At 40.9% G+C, this 24,470-nt stretch overlaps 1 protein-coding gene across 6 annotated transcripts in view; it reads left to right on the top strand.

The window, feature by feature from the left end:
• RPAP3 (RNA polymerase II associated protein 3) overlaps positions 1-24,470 on the top strand; it is a 61,851-nt gene that overhangs the window by 2,170 nt on the left and 35,211 nt on the right. For 3 of the 6 annotated variants that reach the window (XM_075930630.1, XM_075930650.1, XM_014575210.3), the window contains exons 2-8: positions 1,746-1,907; positions 6,263-6,400; positions 8,469-8,591; positions 12,610-12,737; positions 14,811-14,932; positions 15,389-15,459; positions 18,067-18,201. In XM_075930630.1, coding sequence (XP_075786745.1) covers positions 1,746-1,907; positions 6,263-6,400; positions 8,469-8,591; positions 12,610-12,737; positions 14,811-14,932; positions 15,389-15,459; positions 18,067-18,201 — 879 coding nt within the window. Of the gene's footprint in view, positions 1-1,745; positions 1,908-6,262; positions 6,401-8,468; positions 8,696-12,609; positions 12,738-14,810; positions 14,933-15,388; positions 15,460-18,066; positions 18,202-24,470 lie in introns of those variants that run through there. The other 3 variants (XM_075930635.1, XM_075930640.1, XM_014575212.3) reach the window with 3 other exon arrangements.

The raw sequence follows: 24,470 nt of genomic DNA, 5'->3' as shown, positions 1-24,470 counted from the left end.
CGCCAGCCCCATAGTCAAAAACTTGCAGTTGCCCCCATCAAAAATTGTTGCCCACCCCTGAACTAGGCTATATCAGTGGAGGCCCTCTGTCACTGGCTTCCCAGAATACTGCCCCTCCCTTTGGCTGCCTCTGCTCCAGCCCCACTGGCTTGGCTCTCGCCTATTGCTGCCGGCTGACTGGGGCTATCTAGGGAGGGAGCACCCCAGCTGCCACAGCCCCTCTTCTGCCCCACTTGGCCGGGACTTCCCAGGAATGGGGCTGACCAGCTGCTGGCGGACCTGCCGTTGCTTTGCTAGAATGTGGCTCCACCACTCCCCTGCTACCGCCGCACGCATCTGGGGCTTCCTGGGGATGGGGCTCCGTGGCTGCCTCACTGCTGCTGCGCCGGGACTCACTATTCCCAATGATGGAGCTCCCTGCCATTGAACTCCCAAACAACTTGCACTCCTGGGCACCAGGGCTCTCTGGGCCAGCAATATCCGTTATCCTATCAGACCATGGCTCTTGACACCAGAGTTCTAGATTTAGGAAGTTCAACCTGTACTTGTTTAAAATAATTTTATTTAATAACGTTCATAGAGCTGTAGTGTCCAACCAGGTCTGAAGTAGTAGCTACTGCTATAATGAGCTAACTACACTCAACCAGGCAAATAGCTACATGTGACTAGCATGTAGGACGTCAGGGTCTTAGAGGCCTCAACATTTTTGTGATAGGAAACTAGCAAAGGATGGCTTTCAAAAGGGGACGTGCACTGGCAATAAGCTAACAAGATCAGAGGAAAAGACTGGCTTGTTTATTTTTAAACTTGAATGGTATGTTTTGTTAGAAAGTTGGGAAGAAGGGAATAAGTCTGGAAGGATAAAATTAGGAAAAGTTGGATGCATGCTATCACTTCAAGGGCAAATAGTCCTGTAAAGTAAACCAAATTATGTTAATTTAAAACAAAACTTTAAGTGCCTTCCGTTTTCCTGGTAGTTAAAATGCAAGTACATATTTAAACCTAAAAACCATCAAATCTCCTGCCTGTATGCGGATAAGAGGCAGCATCTATAAAATTAGTACATTTTATGTTTAGCTTTTTTTGTTAAATGTTAACTTTTAAAAGTCAGTTTCTTTGTTTTTTCACACAAGATTGTGTGACTATAAAGCTTTGAAAAATTACTGAAGGCATATTTCCTTTAATATTAGATGACATAGTTTTTACCTGGTGGGTACCATGGTGACTTGGGCTACATCTACAGTCCAGCAGAAAATCCACTTAAACTACACAACTCCAGCTATGAATGAAGGAGCTGGAGTCAGCATACTTTAAGTCCAGTCACCATGCGTCTACACCATGGAGAGTCAATGAGAGAGCAATCTGTGGTCAATTTGGCGGGTCTTGAATAGGCCCCCTACAACAACCACCAGTGGATTGAACTCGAGCATCAATGCGGGCTGTAGTGTAGATGTGGCCTTGCTCTTTAAAGGGGTCATACACCAAATCTATAATAATGAAAAACATGACTTATTTCTTTCATTTGAACTTTTTCAGTATGTCAAAACAGTTATCACAACTGGTTCTATTTTCATTTCTTTTTTCTTATAACTTCTTCGCTCTTACTCGTGGGAATATTCAGTCAGGTATGCAAAGTCATTCATTTGGGTTCAGACACGATTTTTTTTTAATAATGTTATTGAAATGATCTTCCTTGAATAAATACTTTTTATTCTCATTAAAAACTTATTTTTCCCCCAAATCAGCAGATAACAATGACTTCACCAAATAAAGCCCTAGAGCTACAGCTTCAAATGAAGCAAAATGCTGAAGAGCTGCATGATTTTGTGAGAGAATTAGAAAGCTGGGAAAAAGATATCAAGCAGATGGATTCTGAATTGAGGAAACAGAGTGGTGCCACAGAAGAGGTAAATTCAAGAGTCCAACCTCAATATCAATACTGCTATTTTAATAAAAAGTGGTGGTAGTTGTTTAATTTCTTTCTTAGTTTTGTTTTTCTTTGCACAGGTTAAAATCCAAACTGATTCTCATTTTAATGTTGGTCTAGGGATATGTCACTGCTGCTCCTCAAGGATATTCCATAAAGACATGCAATGCAATGCAATGCTGCTGTATGTTGCGCTGGGTCAAATTCTTCTTGATATACTCTTATAAGAAGTCCTGTTGACATCACAGGGCTGCCTTCATAAGTAAGGCAAATAGGATTTGGCCGTCTACAAGTAAACTAATGCTTCTGTGTAAAACTGAAATAATTTAACAAACACTAAAATATATGGAGGCCTATGGTTTCTTTCTCTGCAGAGTAACTTTGAGGAGAATGCTGGCTCTATTGAAATAAATAGCATAACTCCTGTTGATATTAGTGAGGACAGGATATTACCCTCTGCACTCAAATGGTTAATTAGTATTGGTATGAAACTTGTCACTGACTTTCAAAAAAAAATGTTTCAGTGGAAAGAAAATACAAGGAGACTTCTATAATCAGCGCAATGAATTTTCCCAGATATGCATGTTACAGTAGTTGTTCAAGTGTTTGTTCATGTCTGTTTAATGTAGGTGTGTGTGCTTGCCACGTGAACCGGTGCCGGGAGATTTTTCCCTCAGCAGTATCCATAGGAGACCGGCGCCAGTACCCCAGGAATGGTACACATGTGCTGCACAGTATAGTGCTCTGTTGAGTCCCGTACTCCTTCAATTCATTCTTGTCACCAATGATGGTGCATAGAACTGTATGCTCCAGTTTCAGCTTTAGTCTTTAATTTTAGAGCATCATGTAAGGCGTTCCCTTTCCTCGAGCTCTACATTCCAGGGAACTGCTATCCAGGGTCTCAGACTGGATATGGGGTGCCCACCTGGGCATGCTGAGGGTGCAGGGAGAGTTGTCTGTAGAAGAGATGAACCTGCATATAAATATAAAAGAGCTCAGGGCTATTGGGAACGTATGTTGAGCAGAGTAGTTCGGGTCCTCGCAACAATATGACCACTGTGTTCCACGTCAACAGGCAGGGAGGGGCCCACTCCGCAGACTTCTGCAAACAGGTGATTTGGCTCTGGGACTCCTGTGTTCATTACAACATCATCTTGAAGGCTCAGCCTGGGAACCGTGAACATCATCGCAGATCACTTGAGTAGACCGTTCTCTTGCCACGAGTGGACTCTTCCCCCTGAGATGGCTTCTTCTCTCTTTCAAGAGTGAGGTTCTTTGCAAGTGGACCTGTTCATGACCAGGCAGAATGTGAAGTGCCTCTGGTTTTGCTCCAGACAAGGCCCAGCAGAAGGCTCCCTTGTGGATGCCTTCCTTACACGGAGGGCCTCACATACATGTTTCCTCTGGTCAGCAAGGTCCTGCAGAAAATCAGACAGGACATGGCATGAGTAATATTTATTACGCCAATGTGGCTGCACCAACATTAGTACATTCTCTGAGTCTCTTGATACAGAAGCCTTGTTCTCTGCCACAAATTAATGGGTAGCAGGTTTAAAACTAATAAAAGAAAGTTCTTCTTCACACAGCGTGTAGTCACCCTGTGGAACTCCTTACCAGAGGAGGCTGTGAAGGCTAGGACTATAATAGAGTTTAAAGAGAAGCTAGATAATTTCATGGAGGTTAGGTCCATAAAAGTCTATTAGCCAGGGGATAAAATGGTGTCCTTGGCCTCTGTTTGTCAGAGGCTGGAGAAGGATGGCAGGAAACAAATTGCTTGATCACTGTCTTCGGTCCACAGTCTCTGGGGTACCTGGTGCTGGCCACTGTCGGTAGACAGGATACTGGGCTAGATGGACCTTTGGTCTGACCGTTCTTATGTTCACTTTGTCCATATCTGTTGTCCCTACATCCGAACCTGCTAGCACTCCATCTCATGGCATGGTTGTTCCATGGTTGAACCCAGAGGAGCAAGCCTGCTCCATAGAAGTGAGGCAAGTGTTCTTGGAAAGCAGAAAGCTGTATACTAGATCCACCTAGTTGGCACAATGGACACAATTTTTGGTCTGGGCTTCCTAGAGAGGGATCCGCCTTGCTGGAGTTCTGCTACAAACTGTCCTAGATTACCTTGTGCATCTGAAGCATGAGGGCCTGCCACTGTCTTGTTAGGGTGCACCTAGTGGTGATCTCAGCCTTTCATCCACCTGATACAAGGTCACTCAGTGGTTTTCCCTTTAAATCATAGCCAGATTTTTGAAAGGTCTCGAGAGGCTCTTCTCACAGACTGCAGTCCCGCTTCCTCAGTGGGACTGCTAGCATTCTCTCCCGACTCATAGGGCCTTCCTTCGAGCTGCTGGCCTCCTGCTCTCTTTCACTTCTTTCCACTAAGGTGGCTTTTTTTGGTGGCAATTAGATCATTCAGAAGTGTCCAAATTTTGTGCCTTGACATCGGAATGCCCATAAAGTCTTTTTTCAAGGACAAGGTACAGCTTAGACCTCTTCCTGCCAAAGGTGGTGTCTGCTTTCCAAATGGGCCAGGATATCTTCCTTCTGGTCGTCTTTGCCAAGCCCTATAAGACCAGTAAAGAGAGATGCTTTTACACGTTGGATGTTAGAAGAGCGCTTGCCTTTTACCATGAGAGGATGAAACCCTTTTGTAAATTCTCATCACTCTTCATGATCTACTCTGACTATGTGAAGGATCTTGTGGGGTCCTTGCGGAGGATTTCCAAATGGATCATGTCTTGTATCAGGATGTGCTATAAGCTGGCAGGGGTTCAGCTCCCCCCACTGGTGAGGACACATTCAATCAGACTACAAGCCTCTTCAGCAGCCTTTTTTCCCTTGTCCCTATTCAGGATATTTGCAAGGCAATGACATGGTCCTCAGTGGACATGTTCATATCCCATTACGCCATTACGTAGCAGGCCAGGAGTGATGCAGGGTTCAGCAGAAATGTATTGCTTTCAGCATGTCCTTAAATTTCTTCCCACCTCTGCAGACGCTGCTTGGAGTCACCTATGTTGAATGGATGTGAGCATGCACTCAAAAGACAGTTATCTGTTTCCATAAGTGGTGTTCTTTGAGATGTATTGCTTGTGTTCATTCAGCATTGTTCCCTCCTTCCTCCCTGTCAGAGTTTCTGGCAAGAAGGAACTGAAGGAAGAGGGGGCCTGGCAGCATCCTATATAGCAGCCATGGCCAACCCGTGGCTCACGAGCCTCATGCGACTCTTTCCCCTTGCCCCCCTCCCTCCCAGTGCGGCTCATGAAGCTCCCCCAACCCCATAGCTTGTAACCCGGCTCCCTGTGCTCACTAGGGCAGGGGAACCATCCGACGGGAGCCTGATATGGCCAAAAAGCCTCTCAGGGTTGGGGGTTTTTTTTTGTTTGTTTTTTTTTTCCTTCTCGGCAAAACGTGACTGGGGCTTGCTTGTTTGTTTGTTTGTTTTGCTCGACAACTTTGCCCTGGCTCTTTGCGCTGGATTCACTGATACGTTGGCTCTTTGCCCGGAATGGGTTGGCCACCCCTGCTATGTAGCATGGCATGTGTGTACCACTCCAGGGGAGGCTGGACTGTTCCCCATGGATACTGCTGAAGGAAAATCTTCAGGCTGAGCGCACACACCTGCATTGAATGGACATGAGTAACACATCTCAAAGAACACCAGTTATAGAAACATGACTATCTTTTTTTTTTTCCTTTTGCTCCTCTATTTTTATCCAAAATATTACGCATATATCTGTCTGAAATTCAACTCCAGAAAATGGACTGAATCTTGTGTTACTTAGTCACAGTGAGAATCAACCATGATAAACATCTTGATGTTTGTATTTTAGATACTGCATTTTAACACTTCCTATTAGATTTATAATATCCATAAGAAAGATCTTTGTCAGTTTGTGGAACAGCATGAATATAACATTATTTGAGTGGAGTTGCAAAGCTGGGTAACAGTTTCCTTCAAAATGTTTAGGATTCAGGGAAACCTAAACTTTGAGTCTATCTTACGTCAGAATTGAAGCACTATAATGGTTTTTGCACTTTCATCTACATTTATTTACAAAGATTTTCATTTTCCAACCTATTTGGAATATTTAAAGTTTGCAAGCTCTTTTAGAAGATAAAACCAATTATTTATTTGTTTATACTAACAAAAGCTCAATCTCCATATGTCTGCCATCTTTAAAACACAGTTTTAAATCATCCTTAATTTTAAAATATAATATATATATATTACTGTACATGTTATCCAATCTCATCAGAAAAAAATCGTAACTATTTCATTGTAAAATTAATAAGCTAAACCTATACTGAAATAACTGTTGTTCTACCTAGAATTTACCACCAATTCGAAATGAGGCATATAGGAAAAAGAAGAACAAAGCTAGAACACCTTCTAAGAGAACTACAGAGGAAAACAAAAAAAACAAGATCAAATCTTATGACTATGAAGCATGGGGAAAACTTGATGTGGTATGTTATTCCAGGAATATGGTATACTTATGCATTAGGCCTAATTTATACTATTGCTTAATATTACAGGCAGTCCCCAGGTTACGTACAAGATAGGGACTGTAGGTTTGTTTTTAAGTTGTATTTGTATGTAAGTCAGAACTGGTACATATTGTAGGGGAAACTCTAGCCAAACATTTCTCCAGAGCTCAGTTTTATTCTCCCACACCTCACTTCCCTCAGTCCTTTATTCTCAAGCTGAGGTGTCTGCTGAGAAAAGCCGCTCCGCATCTCCCTGGCCTGCTGGGGAGGGCACTAGCTTCGCGTCTCCCTGGTCTGCTTGGGGGAAGCAGCTAGTGCGGGGTTGCCTCACCCCGTTTGTAAGTAGGGATCCGATGTAAGTCGGATCCATGTAACCCGGGGACTGCCTGTATATTGCATTTTTGCCTATAGACCTGCTAGGTTGGTTCTCGATTGCACTAGTTATTGTAAGAACAGAAAGTATCACTCCTTGTTCCAAACAGCTTACATTTTGAAAAGATGGTCCTTGAAAAGATGTGAAGTCCGATACTACAATTTAAGTACACTAGATTACTGCCCTCGCTTATGATACATCTTTGTCTTTAAAACCATTTTTTTCTTAAAATATTATTTTGTTTTAAATGTAAAATGATTCTACAAGAAGTAGTTTAGAATAGAAGTAGAACATCATCTGAGGTACATATTTAACATTCCTGTTAAATGCCTCCATAAAAACTTTGGTTAAAGGTGGACTATATCTTTTAAGCATGTTTGACACCCCAGTTTATTACTAGTGTGTATGAATAAGCTTATGATTGATATGTTTTTTTTAAAAACAAAATATTTGGAAAATAGTTGCCAGACCCTGTTTCATGCGCTCATGCTACTTCTCCTGCTGTTGACATTGTAAACATTCAGACAATGTAAGAAGCTGAAGCCTTACTAGTGCACTGTCTTTTAACTAGTTCCTGAAGTGAAAGAAGCATTGTGCTTAAAAGGAATGGAAATCTTGAGGATACCAATAGGATGCCTCTTATGAATTTTAGTCTCAGGTTTATCATTGAATATGTCTGTCTAATGCTACACAGTTAGGTTTACCCAAGGAGTTACAGTTTACAGAAGCTGGAGATTTGAAGATGGCTGTTTTTAAAGATACCTTTGATTTTTATAATATATATAAAACATATATATATATGTTTCTGTGGCTTTGAGGTAACTGGCCAGCTAACATTGATGGGATTCCAGTGTTTAATGTCTTCTAAAACTTTAATCTGATCTGAAATAAAATACACAGTAGAATAAGTATTAAGATACTAAATTCATCCCACTTTTATTGACATTTCAGAAAATGTAGAATCTATGTGCGACTGAGCATGTTATCAGCAATTAAAATGTTTGAATAAACAGTAGGTGTGGGGTCGGTTTTGAGGATAATAAATATTTCCCTATAAGAGTGAATTTTCTCTTTGCTGTGTGTTTGGTTTATTGTGACTGTGCAAATACTAAATGAGACATAATTAAGTTATGAGGGACCTCTTATTTGTTTGTTAATGAATTTTTCCCAATACAAAATTGTGGACTGAGATGAACTAAAACAGAGTGCAAGGAATACTCTGTAGTACCATGAGACAAATCATGATTTCATAATCAGAATTGAGTGAATGCTTTTCATTTAATTGTGACTGATTGTGCCACACACATGTTAAAAACAGTCATGAACTAACTATTCCACTGTCAGTTTCAAATGTTATAACTGGGGTAAGAGTGTTGTGGTTAACCAGGACCATTAACTGATAAGCTGTGGCTTGTTGGTTAAACAATTTACCAACTAGCTGCTCACATCCTTAGTATAGAGATCTGCACAAATGAACCCCTGTAGCTGAGCAAGATTGCAACCGTGGTTAAATAAAGACAAAACGAAGTACTGTCACCAGTATTTGTACTAATTGACATGTATTTTAAAAATACTGAGTTTAGTGTGTCTTTTGTGGAGATCTAGTTACAATTCATATAGAGTCATGGTTTATAATGAACATACATAAGTAAATTCATTTTGTATGCTTTTTAGGACAAAATACTTGAAGAACTTGACAAAGAAGATAGTACCCATGATTCGTTATCTCCAGAATCGGACTCGGAAGAAGATGGAATTCATATAGATGAAGAAAAAGCTCTTGCTGAGAGAGAAAAGGTTATTGCGTCATTAAGTGACCCTTTTTAAAAAAAAAAAAAAGTGACCCACACATTTGAACATGGGCTGTTTCCAAGTCATTGTCCACATGGATTCCACTTCTGGTGAGCATGTGCCCAGTAGCAGATTCTTTTGGGTAGAAGTGTCCATTGGGACCATGCCCAGGCCTGACATATGCTTAAACAGTTTCACTGCTCTTCACACTGTCATGCTGGCCTGCTCGCAAAAAAAGACATAAAGGACACAATGGGACCAGTTATGCCTGACTTCTTTCTTACTGCTCCTGACAGCAAGACAGAACTCTTGTAGTGTCCACATACTCTGGGCACTGAACTGTTAGTTTTCAGGATAAGGAACATTGTTTATTATTGTTAGGTATTAAGTAACTATTGACTCATTTGGCTAAATTAGATTTGCAGTTAGCCTAGTACTTAATTGCTATTATTGAAATTAAATCACTGGGATTTAAAATTTGTCTCTCTTAAGAGACTGCTATGTTGTATAATAGTGAGCAATCTTGGTATTTCTTCTGCCCTGGTGAGTGTTCAGTCTGTTCCTTTTCTAAGAGAACACACAAAACCACTGAGGCCCATTTTAAGGTCTACTTTTAAAGTTCTAATGAAGGCCTAAGAGCCTGAGGCTAAAAAGTCCTGCTTCCTTAGGGTACGTCTAGACTACATGCCTCTGTCGCCAGAGGCATGTAGATTAGGCTACCAGACATAGGAAAATGAAGCGGCGATTTAAATAATCGCCGCTTCATTTAAATTTACATGGCTGCCGCACTGAGCCGACAAACAGCTGATCAGCTGTTTGTCGGCTCAGCGTGATAGTCTGGACGCGCGGGTGTTGACATCAAAGGTATTTGTTGACCACCCAGGTATGCCTCCTGGGATGAGGTTTACCTGGGTGGTCAACAAATACCTTTGATGTCAACACCCGCGCGTCCAGACTATCACGCTGAGCCGACAAACAGCTGATCAGCTGTTTGTCGGCTCAGTGCGGCAGCCATGTAAATTTAAATGAAGCGGCGATTATTTAAATCGCCGCTTCATTTTCCTATGTCTGGTAGCCTAATCTACATGCCTCTGGCGACAGAGGCATGTAGTCTAGACATACCCTTAATGTATTTGATTAAGAGCCCCGCTGAGTTATGGCTCTCCTATGTGCTTTTTTAATCTAAGACTACCACATCTGGCAGGTTAAACTGTACCTAGCCACTGTCTAAAAGCAGTCCTGCTCCAGGGTCAGGCACAACCATGGTCACCCATCCTGGTGCCCAATAAAGACAGACAAAAGACTTGGCTCAAGATCTTATGCCCCTTAGCCAAAAGGCAGTTGGTAACCCTGTCTGGGTCCATCTGAAGCCTTCGCACATTTGATCATCAGGAACTTATGGCGCCATCGGAAACCATGGTCTTCACTTCCCTGTGTATTGCCGTTAGAACACCCACACTTGGTACTGAAAACCTCAGTGCCCATGACTCAGACTTCACCTCTACCATGCAGATGTTGATGGCTCTGAATTTTTAAGTTCTGACTAGTCTTATGGTCACCAGGCTACTACAGTCACTCCTGCTGTCTGCATCATCTAGCAGAGTTGCATTTGCCTCAATGCTGCCTTCTGAGGTGACTATGGTACTGGTGAACTCACCTGTTAAATCTGTCACTTGGTTGTGGGAGGACCTTAGGACACCTGACATGATATCTCCTCCCATTAAAGACAGCACATTCACCTTGTGCTGTCCTTACCATCACTATTCCTCTGCTCTATAGCTAGATCTCCCTCTCCTACAAGATACCATAGACTTATTCAGCAGGGCCAGTTAGTACAGTTCAGTCTGCCGTGGTTGTGTTGTCGCAATGAAGAATAGCAGCTGGACATAAAAGAACACTTATTCTCAACAGCAGCTCCTTTCTCTTTACTAGATGTCACTTCTAGTACTAGAATGACCGATAACTTCAGGAGCTTCTGAGAGTTTTTAAGTACACAACAGATATGTTAGAAATTCCGTTAGCGATAGCATAGAAAAATACATATAAACTACTAGTTATCCTACACTCTTTCATGCCTTTGTAGGCTTGCCATGCCCATTAATGAAGGCTAGAACAGTTAAGATCTTGGAGCAGATCACAGCACCAATGGTATCTACATCCAAAAAAGCTGACAAGCAGTATCAGGTTTCCTGTGAGGGATCGTTGAACCCATTCTGCCTTGGATGTCCTGAGGTGAGATGGGTGAGCAGCACACCTCAGTGGATGCTGCTGAAAGGATTTGACCTCACATGCATAGAACACATGCACACCAGAAGAGGGAATCTGAGTGGATAACACATATCGAAGAACCACAGTTAATGTAGGGTATGTAACCATACTTTTTTCTCTTACATCCCAGATGAAATGGAAGGATGTTGTCCTCATCTGCCAAAGGCCTGTGGTTCATTATATTCTTCTGAGTTAAAAGATTCCCTCCTGATCTTTACACAGTATTTAAGTCAAGTTTGTGCTTGTTAATGGAGCTAGGTTGTTGAGGCTGAACCTCCTGATCTGTAAATACTATTGTCTCTTCTTCCTCCACCACCTTGCCAGTATTCCTCATCATGGACTTAAAGAAACTAAATCTAGGAGTGAGAGAGTAGTTTCTTCATCTATAGGTCTCATCCTTGATCTTTCTGATGACATTGAAGAAGAATGCCAGTTCTGATGGGAGGGGTTTTATTTGACTATCTATTCGTCTGGATTTGGGAACACCAACTCATATATATGACTGTACAGAACTCAGATGGTACTCTGTCACTTTTAACCTTGGCTGGACTCTAGTCTTCATATCCTGTTGTCAGTTTCCGGACCTTTCCATTTCTCTTATTACATATACTATCTCTCAATTCTGAGCTTCCAGCTTACCTCATACAGCAGTTGAAATCACTGGGCTCATTCTCAGTGATCTTGTCTGAGACCACAGCAGGCTATTAAGGGTAAAAAAGTGTGCTGCATATGTCATCCTCCTTTCTAGAGATTGTGTTCCCACAACTGTCCTAGATCCAGCCATCTGAAAAATCAAGGGTTTCCATGGCTTCGGAATTTCTCTTGCATACTGTCCTGTGTTATTTTAGTGTCTCTCATTTATAAGTGAACATTACAATCACGGTTTTTATTTGTGGGACACTTTGTTCTTCCATTACAGATTGGGATAGCTCATCTTGACTGATATGAAGAATATTTGTCCAGCTCAAGATTTTTATGTTGACTTCTCTCTTGTACAACAGTTACTTTTGTAGCAGATTCTGTTTCAAGGTGCTATTATTATTGACAGAAAACATGAATAATGTAGAAAATATACACAGCTCTCAGGGTGTGTCTCAATTCAAAGTGGTGTCAGTTGTCTTTAAATGTTGCTTTAAAATCTAACCCAGCCTCACCTTTCTGAATACAAATAGAAAGCTGCTTCCCTAACACTGGAAACAGTTCCAAAACAATAAGTCTTCCCTGCCCCCCCCCCCATCCCTTCTCCCAATATCTCCAAAATATTAGCTTGCCCAACTATTATTTGGAATATAAAAGGAAAATAGTAAAGGGGCTATGACACATCGTAAATCCTGGCAAGCTAAAATACTGATATTTGGTTGGATTTTCATTGGAAATCTATGAAGTTTTTAGTAATTCTGTGTGAGTTCATGAAGCTCTGGCCTATATTACATTGAGAACCTTGAAATAATAGTATATGAAAATGTAAACCATTTTTTATTTTTTATATTATTTTTATTACAGGGATGATAAAAATTTCTGATTGTAGGAAGGTGAGAAACATTTTAGAAATGTTTTGCAAATAACATTCTAATGCTAGGAATGCTTGGAAATAGACATTGAACTGGAAATTATAAAAATGCTTTCTCTTTGCATCACCAAATTAAGAAGCTGAACTGAAGTGTTTTTTTTTTTTTTTTTTTTTTTTTTTTTTTTTTTAGCAAAAGATTGTACTATGACAAATTGACAGGCTTTTTTTTCCCCCCCTTAAAAACAGGGCAATGTGTACTTTAAACAAGGAAAGTATGATGAAGCAATAAAATGTTACACAAAGGGGATGAATGCTGATCCATACAATCCAGTCCTACCCACAAACAGAGCATCTGCTTTCTTTAGAATGAAGAAGTAAGACACATCTAATTTTTCTTTAAAATATTATTTTTTCTTTGAATTGCAGCCATAAATATATTGTTCATTATGTTATGATCCACAGGTCTGTTTATAAGTCTTAGAGGGGCAGCTGTGTTAGTATGTCTAAACTACATTCCTTTTTTGATAAAGGGATGTAAATTAGACATATCAAAATTGTAAATGAAGCCGGGATTTGAATTTCCCACGCTTCATTTACATAATGGTGGCCGCGGCTTTTTTCTGAAAAGCTGCTTTTTGGAAAAAAAAATGCGGTCAAGACGGGTCTTTTGACAGAAATGCCCCATTTTGAAAGATCCTGTAACCTTCTAAAATGAGGGTTACAGGATCTTTCAAAACGGGGCATTTTTGTCAAAAGATCCCTGTCTTGACCGTGCCGTGTGGGGGTTTGTGTGTGTCTGGTTTTTGTTTTGTTTTGTTTTTGTTTTTTTGAAAAGTGGCTTTTCAAAAAAAGGCTGCGACCGCTATTATGTAAATGAAGCGTGGGAAATTCAAATCTCGGCTTCATTTACAATTTCAGTACGTCTAATTTACATCACTTTATTGAAAAAGGGATATAGTTTAGACATACCCTTACTTTAAAACAACAAGTAGTTCTGTGGCACCTTAGAGACAAACAAAAAGTATATACTGTATAAGCTTTTTGTGGGCAAAACCCACTTCTTCTGATGAGCAATTTTTGTTTGTCTCTACTGTGCCACAGGACTACTTGTCTGTTACTTTAAAACAACTAACATAGCTACCCCTCTGAGACTTTTTTAGATCTGTTCATGTGTATTTTCAGCTTCTTGAAGGTTTGGGAGGTACAATTTTGTCAGAATAGAAATTGTCTTCTGCTGAAGTTACCAGTTTCAAGTCTGCCTCCACATCTTCAGACTACTAGTCCCAACCTACCTGTTGGAGTGCATATGACTAAATATATATTTTTGCCCTCAAATTTAGCTCCAAATTGCCAAGCATTGCTTCTAAAATTTCCCATTTTTGGCAGAGGGAGATTGCCTCAGCAGTAGGGAGAAAAGAATTGTGGTTTCTAAAGACCCTGTGTATCTAAGCAAGAGTGTTCTTCCTTCGACTTCCTGCTGTCTAAACAGCTTAATTTGGCTTTTGGCGCTATTTCGACTTCAGCTACACAATTGATGTAGCTGAAGTTGCGTGTCTTAATTCGACTTTGGGCCTGCTGTGTAGACATGTCCTTACAGACCATCTGGACATACATTAAGATTGCAGGAGTGTAAATCTACTGGAGTGTAAGTCTACTTATTCTAGTCTGCGGTACACTGGGTCTGTGTTGAACCTGCTGCTCCACATTAGAAGTTTCCTAGAGTGCTTTTAATATACCCTTTTTTGGAAGTGGATTAAAGCGCACATGGAAATTTCTAGTGTGTGGTATTATACACGTAAAGTTCCCTAGTGCATTTTAATCCCTCCCATTTCAAAGCAAGCTAGATTAGAGCTCACTAGGCAACTTTTAGTGCAGAGAAGCAATATCTGTACATAGTGCACCATAGTTTAGCCTGAGGTTGATTTTATACCCCCAACTTGCTGGGAACTGAGTGTTCATATTGACAAGCCCTTGCTGTACCCTTTATCAAGTACCTCAACTGAAATCTAAACCTCGTTTGTGGTCAGGGCCCAGGCCTTTTATTGAGAATTCACTCTGGGCAGTAGGTATTGCTCTAGTCTCCACTTGTCAAGAAAAGTCCAGGGGGCCTTGTAAAGAGCAAGCTATTTGCAATACTTGCCAGAGAAAACAAGCTGTTTGCATTCTTACTCCCAAAGGGGATAAGCATCAGAATAGTGCTGCAAATACCTTGAGGAAGAGTGCACCTAAAATTATCAGAGTTCATGTCAACAATTAATTCTGAATACTGCCTCTACCACCATTTTTATCTAGAGGCTTAATGTCATGAAATCCCTCCCCCTGCCCAAAATGGACTCTAACATTCTGTCATACTTTATGAAAATCCTGTTAGCTTAATCCAGAACTATACTTATGTTTCTCTTTTAATCTAGCTGTATTCAAATTAACTAACTGCAGTCTTGTTATAGGTTTTCTGTTGCTGAATCTGACTGCAATTTAGCACTTGCGCTAAATAAGAATTATACAAAGGCATATGCCAGGAGAGGAGCTGCTCGCTTTGCTTTGCAAAATTTTGAGGGGGCCAAAGAAGGTTAGTTGTTTTTTTTAAAACGATCCTTATTGTACATACAAACTATTCATACACTTACTACTTGAAAGATTATTTTTGTAGATTTGTTTTGTTTTGTGTTTATGCCTGTTGATAAAGGACTCTTGATTTCTATTTTCAAGAAAAAATCAAATGGGATGCCAGACTGAGTTTAGCTGGCAAGCTGAAAAGGGATAGTAAGTCTAAAGAAGACTAGTTATAAGTAGTTTATAAAATAATTGCATGTTAAATGGCTCAGAATAGTAAACTGTGAGAGACATATTAAATTCTGCGTACTGCATAAGTTAGCAAGTTTTGGTTTGTAGTACCACTAAATGACTTGATAGATGCTCCTAGTTCACATTTTGGTAAAAGTTAACAGACTGTTTTCTAATGTATTGCCTGTAACATTGTTATATACAAATACGGAATTTTTATGTCCCTCTGCCTTTTGTTTAGATTATGAAAAGGTTTTAGAACTGGATCCAAATAACTTTGAAGCAAAAAATGAACTCCAGAAAATAGATCAGGTAAGAGATAATGAAGGGTGGCTAGCAGTCTTAAACATTTTTTTTTATATTTAACTTTATTCATGATGCCAGAAAATCCGTTAATTGTATATTTATGCTTTTAGTACATAGCATATTTTCCTCTTCAGGATTTTAAGAAAGATTTTAGTCTACTTCTTGCAAATCAATAAGCATTGATCAATGAAATGCTAGCTCATTGGCCTACAGTGGACCAACCCATATAAATCTTGGATGAGGAGGGGAGGAATAGTGGATGCCAATATTCAAACATGTCATGTTTCAAACCTACTTTTGATTTCAAATGGTTTATGACCTCTCACCCCTTGTGCTTTTTTTTAAATCAATCCAGTACAAGTCACATAGTAACGCTGTTCATAAATGGAAGAACTTTACATATTAGCTACAGAGTAATTCTGGTTGACTGTGTGTTTGAGTACAGTTTTAATTAAGCCTCAAACTAATTTTTATAGTTGATATTAGGAAGCATAACGGATGAGTATAAGCAGGGCAGGAGATCTTTGTGGATTAAAAATCTATGGTAGGTTCACCACACAAGCAGTGTACTGAGAGAGAATGTTGATCATAATGAGCTGTGGTAAACACAAGCTTTTCAGTGTACCAAAAATAGACCTCTATCATTGCGGAAGCATTTGGAAATCTTCCTTTCAAAAATCAGTCTTTGAGCTTTAAACTTTGTAATGAACTCTAAAACAGTTTGCCAGCTGAAGTTGATGTTGTACAATCATAGTGTTGGAAATAGGGCTACATCTGCACCACAACAGGAAGTTGACTGAAGCTATGCAACTCCAGCTACATGAATAACATAGCTGGAGTCAGCATACCCGAAGGTGAGTTATCAGGGGCTCTACACAGAGCGGGAGGGAGGGTCAACAAAGAAATTGACCATCAACTTCCCTTACTCCTCTCATCCTGTAGATTAACAAGGTTGTGAAGAGAACAAATTGCAGTCTATAGACTTGCTAAATCAATGGCCAGTGGATTGATCTCAGAGCATCAATGCAGACTGTTGAGTAGATATAGGCTAATCTACAGTTGTACAGTAGAGTCCCTATCATCCGACCTAAATGGGACCAACACATGGTTGGATTACCGAATATGTCAGATGATACGGACTCTACTGTAGAGAGCAACGGAACAGCTGATCCCTTGCTCTCTAGGAGAAGCTGCCGCTGCTGCTGCAGGGATGCTTCCAGGCAGGAGCAGCAAGCGGGGCTGTTTTCCCAGCCCGCGCTGTATCCAACCTTGCAGCTCCTGGGGACAAAGTCCCCGGAAGTTGCAGGGTCAGATAAAGCGGAGTGTTGGATTACCGGGTGTCGGTTAATCTGGATTCCACTGTATTGCAGAAACCAGACCATCAGAATGTTTATTGCCCTCTGCTAAATATTTTAACAAACTCTCAAACTCTTCTCCGAGAGATGTACCTGTGGGTGCTCCACATTGTCAGACTGCCCACTGTTGAGCCCATTCTCCAAAGTCTTTTAGAGCAGTGTCCCTGGGGCTGCGCATGTGTACACCTGTTGCCACACGCTCCTATTGTTCAGTCATCGCACATGTGTGAGCCGTCCTCTTCCCCTCAATTCCTTTCCTATTGCCTCTGGTCACAGATGGAGCTTGGCAGTGTTCCCAAACTCATCCCATGTTTTAGATAAGTAAATCGGTTCTTCCCCGGTTTTACCTGTAGTTAGTTGGTCAGTTATCACCCTGTTTGTAGTATTCAGAAGGAAAAAAAACAATTTTCTTCCAAGTTTTTTCTCCTAGATAGATAGTTAATGATAGCAAGCGACATGCCCAGCTCCCTGGGTTTCCGGTGCTGTTCTTCCTGCAAAGATCTGATATCTGTGTAGGATAGACATGTCCTGGCCTCTTCGAGGGTCTATATGCTGCCGGGATAAAGAAGGAACTGAGGGGAGGAGGAATCTTGCACATGTGTAATGGCTGCCCAGTGGGAGCATGTGGAAAGAAGTGCATACATACATGACTCCAGGGACACTGCTCTAAAGACTCCAGAGAATGGGTTCAATGGCGGCGCACCTGCCTAATGTGGAGCACTCACAGGGATGCTCATCTCGAAGAATGTCAGTTACTGCACGGGTAAGTAACCTCCTCTTCAGCTTCACAGACATGTTGTAGGTAAACACTTCAACACAATGAAGGGCTCTAGTTCCTTTTTAAAGAGCTAGTCCCTTGAAATGTTTTTATTTTTTTAACGGTGAGAAATTGTATTCACAGCAGTTATAACAAAGTAGCTTCTTTAAAAATAAATGGTTTCCAATATAGAGTTTTGATTAGACTACAAATTGTGATATATTCTAATTGAAGAAAATTTGTGTGTGTAGGCTTCTCTACATGGTGCAGTAGTCTCTACAGCAGGAGGAGTGTACATTCATGTTGCACACTAAATGATCTGTGTAGACCCTGGTGGCATACACTAATAAATACCTAGTTGACTGACTTAGCAAATGATATTAGTGTACTTTAGAATTCACTCTCCTGCCTGGTGTCAACAAAGACGCCATATAGACAAATTGTGTGCATATGTGTGAGAGAAAATGAGTTGAATAGTATTGCTGATGCTATCTATCCCAGGCTCTAACATCAAAAGATAATTCACAACAAAAAGAAACAGATGAAGTTGGAAAGAAGCCTGAATTAACAGATGAAGAAAAGAAGCAAATTGAAGAACAGCAGCTCAAGCAGAAAGCTATTGCAGAGAAAGACTTGGTAAATCACATAATCTTTACCTGTGAGGGAGAAATGAACAAAACATTTACTTAAGAGATGATGGGGGATGTTGGTTACACTGACAGGAACAGGTTTTTGCTTTTTAGTCAGAAATAAATAAAATAGATGTGTGGGTCATCTACTTAGTAATTTATTATATGTTTAATCTTTGTTATTGAGTTAGGATACACCAACTGAGTTGTGATATAGGATTTGAAGGACAGTAATAGTTTTCTGGAGTAGTTTAGGGAGCACCCTCCATGCATGAAATTATTTGGAAGAAAATATTGGAGGAGGTTTATGTTAAGATTATTTAGGTTATTAAGGCTGGCATTATTGAAGAGACAGTGGGTGATACAATAAGGCTACGTCTACACTGGAATGATTTTCCACAAATGCTTTTAATGGAAAAGTTTTCCGTTAAAAGCATTTGCGGAAAAGAGCGTCTAGATTGGCACGGACGCTTTTCCGCAAAAAGTGCTTTTGCGGAAAAGCGTCCGTGCCAATCTAGATGCCTTTTGTGCAAAAAAGCCCTGATTCCCATTTTCGCGATCAGGGCTTTTTTGCACAAAACAAATCTGAGCTGTCTACACTGGCCCTTTTGCACAAAAGCTTTGCGCAAAAGGACTTTTGCCCGAACGGGAGCAGCATAGTATTTCCGTAAGAAGCACTGATTTCAGACAGTAGGAAGTCAGTGTTCTTGCGGAAATTCAAGCGGCCAGGGTAGACAGCTGTCAAGTTTTTCCGCAAAAGCAGTTGCTTTTGCGGAAATACTTGCCAGTCTAGACGTAGCCTAATAGAGCAGATAAATAAAAAGGGATAGAGATCTGAGAGGCCTTCAATCTGAGGACAGGAATCTTTGATAATGCTTGAAGAAGAAATTAGTGGAGGCAGGGCTGGATTAGGTATTATGCACTGTGGACATGATCCTAGGGATGTGACTCCTGGAGTCCCATGATGACGATGTCTGAATTGTAGCCTTGTCTTAAAAAAAACAAAAACCCTGCTTCTAGCCCTCAGGGGTAAGAAAGCCTTGAGAATATAAACAGTGTGTTGATGCAGTGATGTTTGCCTGAAGTCTGAAATGTGAACCCATTCATTTCAAAAGGCTTTTAATTCTGAAAAGTGCAGTTTTGAGGGGCTGGTGTGGGGCTCTTGTGAATTGATGAGGGATTTCTGGCATGGTCCCATCATGTGCTAGACTGGTGTTGGAAGGAACTGACTCCCTATTCTTTCAGGACAGAGCTTATCCTGCCTGAACATGGGGGGCTACAGGCAGGGTCTGTTCCAGCTCAGCAGTGGGGGCGTGGGGGGGGGGGGGGGCAGCTGCTTCAGCCAGGCTGGAATGACCTAATGTAGAGGTGGGGAGAGAAACTGAATCTGAGCAAAATTAAACTTAAATTGATGAGAGACTTCCATCAGGAGGTGTCAGAGATGGATTCAGTAGCAAGTTTGTAAGGAAACAGAAGTGCAGATGCACATTTGTTACTCATTGATGTAACTAGCATAGGTGAAATCATATGAACATTTAAAATAGTCCAGACACAAAGAATGCAGAGAAAAAAGAGAAAAAGGCAAAGAGTAGGTCTGTGTAGCAGGAGAAACACATGTATTTAGCAGAAGAAATGTGTTTCCACCAATAATGAAACTATGGGAGGCCAAGGAATAACAATGTTTCATGAGGCAGGGTATGATCAGCCCTCGAGGTCAAGTAGGATGAAGATTGAGTAGAGATACTACAACAGTTTGGACCTCCCTGGTCCAGCATCATCAGAACCTAACCAGTCCTGGACAAGGGAGTATGCTGGACCAGAGAAGGTCTGGTAAGGGGGCGCCAGCTTTCCCCACTGTGCTCCTCTCCCCAGCCACCCAGGCTTCTCTTTCCCCAGCCTCCTGGCCCCGTGAGCTCCGGCGGCCCCGCAGGCCTCGGGGCCCTACAACCCTTGGCTCTCTTGCTGATTTCCCTGCCCCATCAGCTGCAGGTTCTGGTACCCTTCTGTCCCCACCAGCCAGCTCTGCTCCCAGCCACTGGCAACCTCTGCCACTAGGTCTCTATGTTGCTAGACCAAAGAGTCCCAGACTATAGAGGTTCAACCTGCAGTATGGGTTCTTTAGAAATGTTTAATTGTATGGACGAATGGGAGGTAAATTGGAGAGAGAACTAAGATGGAATTGGAGAGGAGCTTACAGCAATGAGTTTAGAAGCTGAGAGCTAATGATAAATGGAAAGATAGGTTGGAGTCAAGAGTGAGTTTTTTTAGGACGAGGGAGATCCTAGCATGTGTATGCTTGTGAGGGAAGAAGCCTGAGGAAAATGAGAGATTGAGGAGGAGGTAAGAGTGGGGATCAAGTGTTAAAAGATGGGGTCGGTGGGGCAGATGGAAAAGTTGGAGGAAAAACAGCATGTGAGAAACTTTAAACTTTGATTTTGAGATTGAGGAACTGCAGTGAGATGTAGGAGAGTTCAGTCTAGTTGTGCCACCAGATGCCTTTGGACAAGTCACTTAATTTTCCTGTGAATCAGTTCCTGTAAATTGGAGTTAATACTTCCCTATTTTATAGGGGAGTTTGTAAGGATGAATCAATAACTAGTTGAGAACTTGAAAGTGGAAGACAGTATAGAGGACAGTGATCACGAAATAATAGAGTTCATGATCTTAAGGAAAGGTAGAAGGGAGACCAGCACAATTGAGGTAATGGATTTCAGGAAGGCAGATTTTGATAAGCTCAGAGAACTTGTAGGTAAGGTCCCATGGGAAGCAAGACTGAAGGGAAAAACAACTGAGGAGAGTTGGAAGTATTTCAAAGGGACGTTGTTAAGGGCCCAAAAGCAAACAATTCCGCTGTGTAGGAAAGATAGAAAATATGGCAAAAGACCAGCTTGGCTTAACAAGGAGATCTTGCACGATCTCAAAATAAAAAAGGAGTCATATAAAAAATGGAAACTAGGACAACTAACAAAGGATGAATATAGGCAAGCAACATGGGAATGCAGGGGCAAGATTAGAAAGGTAAAGTCACAAAATGAGATCAAACTAGCTACAGGCATAAAGGGAAACAAGAAGACCTTTTATAAATACATTAAAAGGAAGAGGAAGACCAAGGACAGGGTAGGCCCACTGCTTAATGAGGAGGGAGAAGCAGTAACAGGGAACTTGGAAATGGCGGAGATGCTCAATGACTTCTTTGTTTCGGTCTTCACCGAGAAGTCTGGAGGTGTGCCTAACGTAGTGAATACAATCAGAGAGAGGGTAAGTTTAGAAGATAGGATACACAAAACAAGTTAAAAATCACTTAGGAAAGTTAGATGTCAGCAAGTCACCAGGTCCTGATGAAATGCATCCCAGGATACTCAAGGAGCTGATAGAGGAGGTATCTGAGCCTTTAGCTATGATATTTGAAAAATCATGGCAGACAGGGGAGATTCCAGAAGACTGGAAAAGGGCAAATATTGTGCCCGTCTATAAAAAGGGGAATAAGAACAACCCAGGAAACTACAGACCGGTCAGTTTAACGTCTGTCTCAGGGAAGATAATGGAGCAGGTAATTAAGGAAATCATATGCAAACACTTGGAAGGTAATAAAGTGATAGGGAATAGCCAGCATGGGTTTGTGAAGAACAAGTCATGCCAAACTAATCTGATAGCTTTCTTTGATAAGATAACAAGCCTTGTGGATAAGGGAGAAGCGGTGGATGTCATATACCTAGACTTTAGTAAGGCATTTGATACGGTCTCGCATGATATTCTTATTGATAAACTAGGCAAATATAACTTAGATAGGGCCACGATAAGGTGGGTGCATAATTGGCTGGATAACCGTAGTCAGAGAGTTGTTGTTAACGGTTCTAAATCCTGCTGGAAAGGGATAACAGGTGGAGTTCCTCAAGGGTCTGTTTTGGGACCCGTACTATTCAATATCTTCATCAATGATGTAGATATTGGGATAGAGAGTACGCTTATTAAGTTTGCAGATGATACCTAACTGGGTGGGGTTGCGACTTCTTTGGAGGATAGAAACATAATTCAAAATGACCTTAGCAAATTAGAGAAATGGTCAGAGGTAAACAGGATGAGGTTTAATAAAGAGAAATGCAAAGTGCTCCACTTAGGAAGGAACAATCAGTTCCATACATACAAGATGGGAAGCGACTGTCTAGGAAGGAGCATGGCGGAAAGAGATCTAGGGGTCATAGTGGACCACAAGTTGAATATGAGTCAACAGTGTGATGATGTTGCAAAAAAAGCAAATATGATTCTAGGTTGTATCAACAGGTGTGTTGTAAGCAAAACTCGTGATGTCATTCTGCCACTCTACTCTGCGCTAGTAGGCCTCAGCTGGAGTACTGTGTCCAGTTCTGGGCGCCACATTTCAAGAAAGATGTGGAGAAATTGGAAAGGGTACAGAGAAGAGCGACAAGAATGATTAAAGGTTTAGAGAACATGACCTATGAAGCCAGGCTTCATGAACTGGGCTTGTTTAGTTTGGAAAAAAAAAGATTAAGGGGGGACATGATAGCAGTTTTCAAATATCTAAAAGGGTGTCACAAGGAGGAAGGAGAAAATTTGTTCCTCTTGGTTTCTGAGGACAGGACAAGGAGTAATGGGCTTAAAGTGCAGCAGGGGAGGTTTAGATTGGACATTAGGAAAAAATTCCTAACTGTCAGGGTGGTCAAATATTGGAATAAATTGCCAAGGGAGGTGGTGGAATCTCCCTCTCTGGAGATATTTAAGAACAGGTTGGATAGACATCTGTCAGGGATGGTGTAGACGGAGCTTGGTCCTGCCTTGAGGGCGGGGGGCTGGACTCGATGACCTCTTGAGGTCCCTTCCAGTCCTATTATTCTATGATTCTATGATTCTATAAATATGAAGGAAGCACCTGGCAACTTGGGGAGTGATTAAGGGTGAGGTGAAACTTTAAAGAACGTAGATTAGTAGGCAGCTGCAGATTTGGCCCTGGTATAGAACTTGGGATTTTCTTTTCTTTTGTTTATTTGCTGGGAGTACTAAAGATGTTAGAATCACCACATTGCCTCTTTGCTGCCCTTTTTGAAGGTCTCCAAGAAAGAAGATGGAGAATGTCTTCTTTGGAGCCATTTAGGAGCACCCCTCAAAATGACTCCCTTATTCCCTGTGCTATCTTCTCCTGCCCAATAAGAAGTCAGAGTAGGAGAAAAACAGGCAGTAATAGCTTGTCTTCTTCCTCTTGAAGCAAATGCTGTCTTCCTTCTGTTGGCAGTTACTGTTGCTAGAGTCATAAGCAGAAATTAGGATCTTTTTCTTCTAGGTTTATTGAGGCTAGTATGCTGGAAGGAATAAAATAATTAGGAACCTTTTTATGGTCTTTATTTTTCATCATTTTTCAAAGCAACTTAAGCATTCAGTGGTGCCAGGGGTATTTTTGTTTTCAGAACAGCCATAATTAGAGATCTAGACTTCCATAGTCAAGGGGAGGAATTTTGTGATGTGAAGAAAAGTAGTAGACTGTAGTTAATTGTGTATGTAGAAAAAGTGGATCTTTTGGCTTTTCTTAAGCTAAGTCATAAACTATTTTTAATGATTCTTTATGCTGAAATCTTTCTGCTTTTGTTTTTTCCTCCATACCTATAAGTTTTCTTTCTTCTCACTTATTATGTCAAAGGTGATACTGCAGGTTACAGTTGGGTCATATGTCTTGAAATAATCTTGAAGTAACTATCGCTGATATGCATTTTTTTTCAGAAAGTTATAGCATCATAACAGGTGTCAGTTTCCACCATAATGCAGTAGAATGCCTTGCCACCTGTAGTATTTGAGATTCTAGACTTTTATTTCTTCTTGAAGTAGTATCTGGTAGTGTTCTTCCAAAGAGCAGGGATCCGGCAAATAAACTACACCCAATAAGCCTGATTTGAGCCATGACTGAACCCTTTTAAAAATATTCCTGACTCAGTGGAATTTCCCATAGGATGTGTTTATATTTTAATAAGTTCCTATTCTTTTTAAATAACTTTGCAAAATGTATATGAAATGTTGTAATGTAAAACATCTGTTAAAAATTGTGCAACTCAGAATAGTATAGGTTTGCTCCATCTCCACAATTTTTGATGTTAACATTTTCTAAATGAAGCTCTATCAATTCTCTTTTCATATAGAGATCATGATAAATTTAATCCACAACTGACATTTGGTTGTTTCTCTTTTTATATATAATATAGGCACTGCTCTGGGCTGCTTTAATAGGAGTATGGCTAGCAGATCAAGGGAAGTGTTATTCCCCTCTATTCA

This window comes from Pelodiscus sinensis, chromosome 1 (genome assembly GCF_049634645.1).
Source record: "Pelodiscus sinensis isolate JC-2024 chromosome 1, ASM4963464v1, whole genome shotgun sequence".
Classification (NCBI taxonomy): Eukaryota; Metazoa; Chordata; order Testudines; family Trionychidae; genus Pelodiscus; species Pelodiscus sinensis.
The sequence above is the reverse complement of the archived record's forward strand: the minus strand, read 5'-3'. Positions and strand labels throughout refer to the sequence as shown.